The 10,769-nt window shown below is 39.0% G+C and overlaps 1 protein-coding gene across 1 annotated transcript in view; it reads left to right on the forward strand.

The window, feature by feature from the left end:
- Nucleotides 1-597: 597 nt before the first annotated feature.
- Nucleotides 598-10,769, forward strand: part of LOC104162002 (bile acid receptor) — a gene marked incomplete at its 5' end in the record, with an annotated part of 12,773 nt that continues 2,601 nt past the window's right edge. The window contains 2 exons of the mRNA XM_009700627.1: nucleotides 598-697; nucleotides 2,228-2,374. Of these exons, the coding sequence (XP_009698929.1) occupies nucleotides 598-697; nucleotides 2,228-2,374 (247 nt within the window). The remainder of the gene's footprint in view (nucleotides 698-2,227; nucleotides 2,375-10,769) is intronic.

Raw genomic sequence — 10,769 nt, forward strand, 5'->3', positions numbered from 1 at the left:
CTGTCCTGGCTGTGCTCCTTCCCAGCTTCTTGTGCACCTCATCATTAGCAGAGCATGGGAAACTGCAAAGTCCTTGACCTAGAGTAAGCACTACTTAGCAACAACTAGAACATCAGCAGCATGTTATCAACATTATTCTCATACTAAATCCAAAACACAGCTCTGTACCAGCTACTAGGAAGACAATTAACTCTATCCCAGCTGAAACCAGGACAGGAACTTATTTCCATGGGAGGCTGAAGAGATCAAAACTAAAAATATATTTAAAAAAGAAATAGACAAATTTGTGGATAACAAGGCTTTTGGTTAAATATTATGGTACATATAGAACTTCTAGCTCAGCAAGTGCCTAAATCCTTGATTGCTAGACAAGACGCTGAAAGTGAGACAGATGTTTCAGAGGAAAGGACACCGTCTACTTCTTTTACTTCTTACATTGCCTTCCAAAATACCTGTTTTTGACAACCATTGGAGACAAATTGCAGTGTTAGATGGACTTCTTGCCTGATCCAGTCTAATAATTCTTGTACTTTATGCTCTTAAATGTGAAGTGACAATGAACATTAACAGATTTTTGTTTGGTTTGATTTTTAACAGTTACACGAGGAATTCAGTGCTGAAGGAAATTTTCTGATTTTAACAGAAATGGCTACCAGTCATGTGCAGGTTCTTGTGGAATTCACTAAAAAGCTACCAGGTATCTCCAGTGTGTTGGGGAAAATTTTGTTATTGCAAAGTTTATATGCCTTTCAGTTGCCGTTTGGGGATTGTTGTATATATTTTGAAGACTATATAAAATAGCTGCCTCCTCTGACACATACACATTCTTCAGACACTGTCTAAAGAAAAGGAGCTTTGTGCTTGGAAGAATAATATGTTGAATAATTCAAACTCTGCAACTCTGAGATGCGGCACTCTACCTATTGACAAACAAAACGCTCAGAGAAGGGGTTGTGTCTCCAGAGAGATTTTATTTTCATATATCACTGCAATGCCAAATAGTCTGTCTCTAAGTTACCACTAACACTTGCCAGACTCTGCCCCACTCACTTTGCTGCCTTTCTAGCAAAGCCTCTAGGTCATGACATCCACTGAATTGTGAGTCCTAAACAAGAACTTTCCGCAGTTGGTGGCACCAGTATTTATGGTCCTTGCATGGTGTGTTATGACAAGCACTGAAAATGTGAGTTTATCATTAGTATTTTTCTAACTCCCAAGTTGATGTTACCTCAAGAGCGAACGCTGGGCATGGTACAGGTTGCTTATAATTAAGGAAGGTGCATTATAATGCTCAGCTGAGTGAAATCATTATTTTCCTGGCACTCCCATCATATTGACCCTTCCTCTGTGTGTTACAGACTTGCTTCAAAGCCTAGCACTGCAGTTGTAACTATATATTTTACACTAACTGGAATACTGTCTCGCAGGAAATGAAGAATGGAGGAGCATTGTAATTGAATAACCTACTCTTTTCAGTGTTGACTTAGAGTACCTCTGGCAGGATTTATCACCTTTTTGTTTCATTCTCTACTTTACCTTTTTCTGCGCTTCCTCAGAATCAAGGGGTGGGTATAAGGTGGGCACCTGCATTGGCAAGTATGAGGAGAGTTTCCCACGATCTTCAGCTCCTCGTTCTTCTTCAGAGGAGCAGCTGTGTACTCACACAAGTTACCAAATTTCTCCCAATTTCTTCAGTGGGTCTTAGAGTCTTTCCCCTCCAAAAAGAGAAATGCATATTTAAAACACAGTAGGAAGCCTCTGTGTAAAATAGTATTAGTCCAAAGGCAAGGAGAAATATTTAAAATTAGATGCTTCAAATGCTGATTTTCACCACCAGAGCATGGGAAGGGCTGAAAGCAGCATGGCACTGGGAGAGTCATATACAGAGCTCTGGTGGAAACATGGCAGAAGAGGTTAGGGAGCAGCATCAGGCTACACAAAAATCTCCACTATTTGTTATGCTACGCCACGGGATTTTGCTTATCATGTTCCTCTTAAAGTACCATGAACACTGAAACACAAGTCTAATTCTCATAAACTTCAGTGAGGTCCAAATCTGTGTCATTTTCTGGAAATTGGGTTTCAATTTCTGCAGCATTTGGCAACCCTACTGACAACGACATCAAGGTTACGCAGATGTGTAGCACCTCATGTGCCAAGAACTTCAGGGCAGAAAGTAGCAGAGATTTTTTTGTTGCTGCCTTACTTATCTCTAATGTCTCCCCAGGCTTCCAAACCCTTGATCATGAAGATCAGATTGCTTTGCTGAAGGGCTCAGCAGTAGAAGCCATGTTCCTCCGTTCAGCTGAGATCTTCAGTAGGAAACTTCCTACAGGACATACTGTCCTTTTAGAAGAAAGAATTCGCAATAGTGGTAAGTATCTTGGTTAATGAGGAAAAAACAAACCACACCATTGCACTTCTGTGTCAGCATTTTGCCCTTGGAAAGCTAGTAAAATTGTTTATTAGCACGGAAACAGGTTTATCTGAATGTTGTTCTTTATATTAATGAGGACAAATCTAACTCAGCCTTGAGTCTAAAGGTCATAAGGCAAAGGTTTATTTATAAATACATTGCAAGTATTATGAATAATGCTATATCAAATAAACCCAGTGCAAGTCTCCAATGATAAGCATGAAAGAACGATGAAGAAGAAATACCACCATTTCAAATTATTCACATAAAATATCAATATTTATGCTTTCAGAGTCAATCGCTGTAAGAAGGAAAGAAAAAAGTATTTTCGGATGTTACTGGAGATGATTGAAGGGAATCACCTATTCTTAGGGCCAGCTTGGTAAAATTGATTCACACTGCACAAGGTGCATAGAAGAATTATAAACATGGCAGGTTCTCAGTATGTTTTCTGCTTCTTAAGGTCCATCAAAGGCTCAGTGGCTATGATAAATTCTACTGGTCCTGGACAGAAATCTTCATAATTATGAAGAGCCAAACAGGGCTGAATATTGTTCGTTCCTTAAAGCAGGCAAAGTCGTGTCTTGCATGTTACGTATTCTTTGTGCTCCATTGATGCAATACTGAATGTTTTGCCTTTTTCCGTATTGACCAGCAAACTTTATCCAACCCTCAGCTACCTATCATTCAAAATTCAAATGTAACAACAATTCTGAATCAGAGAGTCTGTCTATAGATTCTGGCTTCTGGCCTTCTTTTTTAATCGTCAGAAGAAGAGACAGGAGAACATTTAACCTCAATACTAGTCATAGAAATGGGCTTGAACTCACTTCTGAAACTCTTAAAATCAGTACAGTGAAGGTACTACTGATGTATGCACAATGAGGCCAATACTTATATATTTGAAACCCTGAAAAGGAGTTAGGAAACTTGAGAATAACTGACTTGCTGAAGATACATATTTAGTTTGGTTTAGCACATTCATTTCTAGGCTTATATTTTGTAGGGTTTTCCATATTTCTTTCATTTTGACTTATTATAAGAGGCTACTGTTTGATGGACTGGAAATGGTGACTTCCAGAGTGATACGAATGGCTTCTGGTCTAGCTTCTGCAGGCAGAGAAGTATGCCAAGAAGGCCAGAGATATTTCCTGGAAACTGTAATAAGTTGTCATGGATCCAAATGTCTTCATTAAGATATTTTCTATTGGATTATAACCTAAATTTTTGACAAAAATAGGTCTTAGAGAAATTAATCCATATGAACATATGATTACTGAAAGCTTCTCTCCTCTAATCTATACAGTGAGCATCAACCTTCTTGTTCAAGGTGTCAACTGTTCATGAACAATAGAAGCAGGAAATACTTTGATCCAGAACATTATGTAAGCCATTATGTCATACCAATAATTTTTTCCTTAGTCATTACTTTAAAATAGCATGTTAATTCTCTGCAACTATTGAGTCCAGACGAGACGCAATATTATTTTTTGCAAGTTTGTACTAGACTTAAAGATAGCATTTTATATCATAAAATGACTAGCTGGAATATGACATTGTATCTGGCAGTATTACTATTTACCTGTCATGGAGCAGATTAAAAAAATAACATTTAGTGTAGAAGAAAAATTCAAGACAAGTAACGATTTCAAATGTGGTATTATTTATCCCAAAGGAAGATTTCCTGCAATTCTTTTTTTCTGTGGGGAAAAAAAAAACTCCAAGGTAAATTAAAAATGAGGTCTGGATCAGAACAAAACCTGGGCTGAATAGTTCCCAAGAAAGAAAGCACAATAACTTTCTCAGCGTGTATATATACACATATATCTCTACTGCTCTTGGAAAAGGCTCTCTAAAACATCTTCCCTCAAGCCAGGATCAAGTTGGGGACATAAGAGGAAACAGTGCTGCTAGAATTTCTCCCTCCCAATATTACAGGAGGATAACGTATTATCCAGCTTACCTGCTGCTGGCTGCATTTTTTCCTTTCATTAATAGCCGGAATACAGGACAAAATACCCTTTTCCATGTATTTTATTTCTCCACTCTGTGCAAATTCAAGCCTACTTAAAAGCATTTTCCTTGGCTGCACTTAATGGGGCTGTGACAGTAAACAACAAAAGCAGTTTGTAAATCTTTGCATTTGTAGCAGTGTTAACTTAATTACTGCTACTGATGTTATTTAACTGCTAGTGCTACTGCACAGACCCAGAAGTCACTCAAAATTTCCAGAGTCTCTTATTTTGGACTGACAGTGCTGGATGCTAGAGCCTATCTGACAACCTGGCGATGTCCCTTGCATAAAAAGGTTTAAATGTGGTTTTTAAACATCCCTCTGCCTATGTTTTCAGCACTGGTAACCGCCTGTCAGTTAGTGGTATTTCTTCCTTTGCACTGAAAATGGAAGCAGATTGGTTTATAAGAGGAAAGATTTTTACTAGGTAAGTTTGACTCTATCATGCTTCCCAAGTGTATTTCTCAATGTTCACTGAATTTTCACAGAAATCCTGTTCATCGTCACACAACCTACCAGAGTTTTTTGTTTTGACTTTAAGAGCTCAAATTGGTGCAATTTTTCTGCACATTTTGTCTTAGGTTAGGATAAATGGATAAATGCCAGAATTACACATTTAGGCAAGCTGAGTAATTTCAAATTGTTTAAAAATACCTACTACTGAAACAGCTTATTTTTGTGGTTTAAATCCTGGTGATTTTCATGTGTCCTGAGTTTAAACAAAATGAAAGAAAGGCATCCAAATTCTTCTGTTATCATTGCTTACACATACTGCTTTCAAAAATATCAAATATGCAGTTCACACCCCCGCACGTCATAGGACTCAACACCATGGCTCTAGGTTGAACAATAGCCTGTACCAAATATGATACTAGTGTTGAAACTTAAGTAGCCTCTTCCAGCCTTAACCAGTAAGGACAAATGCTCTAAAAGCTGCAGCTGACTGTTATCATGTTATAGACTGGCCCAAGAGACAAGACTGGCCAGAAGAGATTAAACCCAAGTCAAAGAAGAAAACTCAAGAGAATTACACATAAATTTGGAGAAAGGGACTTTTTATTTTTACATAAACATCACTGAAAAAAAAAAGACTAAATGCAGCAAACTGAAACACCCTGCAAAGACAATAGAGAGCAGCAGAGGAAATGCAGTCATAGTTGACTGAGAGTTTAGAAACGAAATTCATAGGTAATGAATGAAAAAGAAGCATCAGGATTATTCATGGCTCGTAGTGAGGTCCCAAACACTGTCAGGCCATCAGCCATAAATTACTGCTGTTAGTCAGAACTTCTGTCCACGTATTTTTAGGTGCAGCCAAATGCCTGAATGTCACATAAGTCCTATTGTCAAGCCTTGATGTCTGTATCCATAAAATCAGGGAGGGCAGTGGGCATCCTGCCTAAAAGTTACAAGCTGTCCAGACTTCTGTCACCTGCCACCATGTCCTCTTCAAAGCTGCTCTCATCTATTAATATTTATGCCTTCCCCAATCTGATTGTATGGAACAGACATTGGGGTTTTTTTTCTGATAAAGAAGCCAGAGATCTGGTGGTGATGACCTTTTAGCATTAGCAGTGTTCATTTTTATTCTCATGCTGATGAGGTGCATTTTTATTTCTTAGCTTGAGCATATCGCTCAAGTGCTGGTGCATCTGTGACTGCCTTTGTCTGTGCCCTGATGGTTTTTCTCCATAAGGTGTTACGGAAATTCCTTCATTAGCTGCTCCTGAGACTGAAATCCTCTCCTACTTGCTCTAATATTGAGACTTAATGAGAAATACAGACATTTTATTTAATGTTAATGAGACCTTGTGCCACTTACTCATCTTATTTGATGTGTCACTACACATACACCATGTTGTGACTGATTGACTCATTTTGTGAAAGGCTGACATCCTAGTAATTTAATGTTTAGTTTCTTTCTGTTATTTTGAAAGCAAATTCTCCCCATTATTGAGCAGTACAATATTTTTAAAAAACAGTGCTGAGATACTAAATGTTTTCTCAGTGAGCACTTATAACCTGTTGTCCTAAGGGCATTGGTTTTCAGTGGTCACAAAGAGACAAAGATTTTTATTTCATCATTTTATTCTACAGAGCAGTTCTACTAATTTCAGTATTGGAGAATAAGATACTATCTGATATGGACAGAAAAGGAAGAACCTGGACCCAAATTTTCAGTTAGCAGCAGGACACCTGACATTGTGAAATATACTGTTGTCTTCCTGGATGGGTTACAGATGCTGACGTACAGTGAGATCCAAGGAAAAAAAAGAAATAGCCACAATTTCAAAGCATTGGCAAGAGGCCACCTTTTGCCCTTGAATGTGGGATACAAAGTTCCCATTGATTTGGACAAGAGATTCATGCAACCAAAGGCAAAATCTGGCACCAGAACAATGGATCCCTAACCACTTCCGTTGCCTTTGGCTTTTATTGTTTGATTATTAGTACTGAGTAACGCTGGTGCTTCAAAACCCCATTGCTCTGAGAAACAAGATGAAATGATCTTCACTGCCGAGTACAGAGTGTCTAACCCTCCAAATGGTCATGTGCAGCCACATGGAAGGAGACACTTACCATCCTGCGACTTGACCCAACACTGGTACACTGCCCAAAACATTTAGAAATTAGGACCACTTTAAATTGCAGAGTGTAAGAAAGAGCTTTTCTGTTCACATATGGTCCTGCACAGTCTACCACACCGAGTCAGCCAGTGCCATGCTCCTGAACTAAAAATGGTGTTGCTAAAAGTGTTTAAATCGTATCTACAGAGTTAATTTATACCCATGAAAACAAGAACAGATGTCAGGGGACGCAATCTCCTTTCTTCTGTGTAAATGTGCTTCTCCTGGCCAAGAACTTACTTAGACTCAGCCTATGAAGACTAGCTTAAAGCAGTGCAGATGCTGCTGCTGTGTGCCAGACCGCACTTCTCTCCTGACTGCAGGCGCTCACGCCACTGCCAAAGGACGGTATGTGGCAATGTCATTTGCGTCCTCCTTGCAGGTTTGTTTGTTGTTTGGTTTCTTTTAACTAAGGTTTCTTGGCTTGCAGTGATGGCTTCACAGTGGTCCTATTGATTGTTTTTGAGAAGATGGGTTTTTGCTATCCTGATTGTGAGTTCTCCTTGGCACACACTAATCTCTCCTTTAAGTTGGCCATTTAACCTCTACAAGATGATGACAGAGGAAAGTTCACCTGCCCATGCTCTGATGTATCTTCTCTACTGGCTAGATTTCCCCCTTTTTGGCTCTTAGCATCAATAGGGTGAATTTGGTCAGTGTTTAAAGGGCCACTGACGCATTTGAACAGCTTAGAAGGGAGCGCTCATAAGCAGCACGGAAAGCAGTTCTGGTAGATGAAACACTGTGAAAGATAAAATGTAATTTTGTGAGTAATTAACATATTTTATTTTCATAAAACAGCTACGAATATACCCTTGGTTTCATATCCACTGGCACCTCCACATTTATCAAGAAAAAAAGTTCTCTTTATCCATATTAATCACATAGTGCTAGTTACTGTTAATTAGTACTTACTCTCAAGCTTTCTTCTTGCAATAGCCTATTCAGTTTCACCAAATAGCCAAAAGAGAAGAGACAATACTGTCTCAAAAAGCTGGCAATACTGACTTGGTATCTCAGGAAAAACATCCATTCCAGGATTACGTTAACTTGGATAATTATTTATGGCCTGAAACTGCAAACCTTATGAAAGCAACAGCCATCTTACCTTCAGAGAGAAATTCATAGGAACAAAACCCTAAAAAAGGCAAGGTCTAAAACAATGCTAAGTCTTAAGCTACAGATAGGAATGAAATTCTGCAAGAAGTAAGGGGTGCTGACTGAATAACGCTTATGGGTTTAAATCTGCTCCAGTCAAATGCCACAGGCCACACTCAGTAAAGCTACTATTTCCCATGGACTACGCTGGGGTTTAAAGGCAGTCAGGCATTAACAGAGCGAAATCAATCAAATGAATTAACAGAGTGAAATCAATCAAATGAATTGCAGTATCTTCTGCAGAGGATAGACTTGGCCTGGTGGTTAGGTAGAGATCTGTGTAATTCAGAATGATGCACAATGCAACATGGAGAGGCATGTTCTTATTGCCATAATGCTGCATGAAACAAAGTTTTTGAAATATATTTCAAAAAAAGTTAAGAAGGAGGCACCACTAACACTGACCAGGAAGCTCTGCCTCTCTGACACAGTACTGTGCAGGGCTCTTGTCTGATCTAAATAAAGAGGGTTAGACGGACCTAACTTTTCTGTTCTCAATGAGGCCAGAAATATAACTTCATCTATTTGATTTTTTTTTTTTCGCTTTTGGAGTATGATTTGTAACAATGACATTCAAAAGTCATATAATTCATTTCTCCTCTAGCCTTTCCAGTTAGGAGCAGCAAATCGTCTTTAATTCTTTTCCTGATAACCTGAATCGAAGTGATAACATCTTGCACAGTAGATAAGAAAAAAAAAAAAAAAAGAAGCAAGAATTAGAAACATCTGTTTCTTGCTTTTTTGCTTTCTGGTGAAGCTTAGTAAATCTAAACGGGAGAGTTTTCCATCCCATTGGAAAACAGCCCCCTCTCATGATGGAAGAGCCGTTTGTGTAACGTGCGTGCAGGGTGACGAAGTAACAGGGAAACTCCAGCACAGATGGGATGAGGGCAAAACGAGTAACCAAGAAAACATTCCATTATCCTAGTCTCAAAATCGCTCATTTTGCATGGTTTTGTTCATAATTGTCTTGTGACATATATCTGTTTAAAGATTTCAAAGTTCTGTTCTCTTTAGTAAAAGCAGTAAATCAGTTGCATTGCTGAAACATCCTTTTTTACTCCCTGTCACCTCTTCGGTTTTGTTTTACTTCTCTCTTTGGAGTACAGTAATGCAGAGAGGCTCTCTGCTGTAATTTCATTTGCTTCTGCATCTATACTCATTTTTTGCTTCACCCATCCATACTTTAGTTTCTTAAAGTTAGATCATAAGCTTTCTGGGGCAAGGATTGTTTTACTGCATGCTTATACAGTACCTTGGACCAGTGAGGACCTGAGTTAGTTTTTCCACATCCTCTTCACCAGCATCATTTTCATCCTACTTCTGCCATCTTGACTGTAGGAATTGAGGAGCTTTGTGGTCAGCAAAACAATGAATTCATCCAGCTGAAAACTAACCTGACTCTAAAAAAAGAAAAAAAAAAATCAAATTAGGAATATGAGAAACAAATGATGGGAGTCTTAGTCACAACCCACTTCCTCCCATTTCTTGTCTGCTGTTAAGAGGATCGTGCTCAGCGGCGCGATACCCTGCACAGAGACTTCTAAGAATATCCAGTTTGTCTTGGACTTTTCTCATGTCTTTGCTGAGCTATTCACTTCCATGAAAGGATTTTGTTTACTCTGCTTTAGGGCTCAGCCAGACCTTTTTTTTTTTTTTCTGTTTCTAGATTCACACAAGACTTTGGTGTGTCATATGTATGTGTTCCTTACATATGTCATATTGTAAGGAACTTTGGCATTTAAAACCGCCCAAGAGAGAGACAGGCGGTTCCCCAAAAGTTAGCAATAACAAATGTTCAAAATTTTAAGTGGTTAAGGCTGATGACTAACAGCATAAACCTTGCAGAACATTAGATGCTATGACTATTGTTTGCTCTGTATACAGCCCCGGCTGTGTTACTAACTTCCATAGGACGAACTGACCCGCATCAGTTTATCTGCTTAATTGACTTAGACTCTTCTCAATGGTGTTGAACTTGTTACAAGAACAAGATTTGTGGCTTGTAATCTGAAGTGAACATAGGTTGCTCACGTCATGTGTTTAAACACATCATTGAGCCACAAAATATACCACACCCTGCAAGACCATACTTTCACTGTTGGAACACACAACTATTCCACGAACTGAAGTAAGTTATCACTGTCACAGCAAAATGTGACTTCATGTTTCCTTTCTTTGAGTTCCACCTGCTGAGTTTCATTTTTAATTTCCCCTATTAGAGGCACTCCAAACCTCACCAGTCCTGGACTTCAGCTTCATGCTGTATACAACACTCAAAACCACATTATTTCATGCAGTTTCCACATCAAGTTATAAAAGCTTCTCCTAGAACAGCTCAAAATTAAGAGTTAAGTTACAAGAAATCCTATGGCCCTCATCTGTGGGAACCGAGGAGGCTTCTGTCCTTTCAACCAAGGAAGGTCAAAAGGCTCTTGCTGCCAAACCACTGGTTTGGATGTCTACGCCTTGTTGGTGCCACCGCTTCAGAGTTGCGAGCAGCCACTGGCAACAGTCTAGTGGCTGGGCCCAGGGGCTCACACATCATTTTAAA

Source organism: Cariama cristata, unplaced genomic scaffold, assembly GCF_000690535.1.
Source record: "Cariama cristata isolate BGI_N322 unplaced genomic scaffold, ASM69053v1 scaffold45245, whole genome shotgun sequence".
Taxonomy (NCBI): domain Eukaryota; kingdom Metazoa; phylum Chordata; class Aves; order Cariamiformes; family Cariamidae; genus Cariama; species Cariama cristata.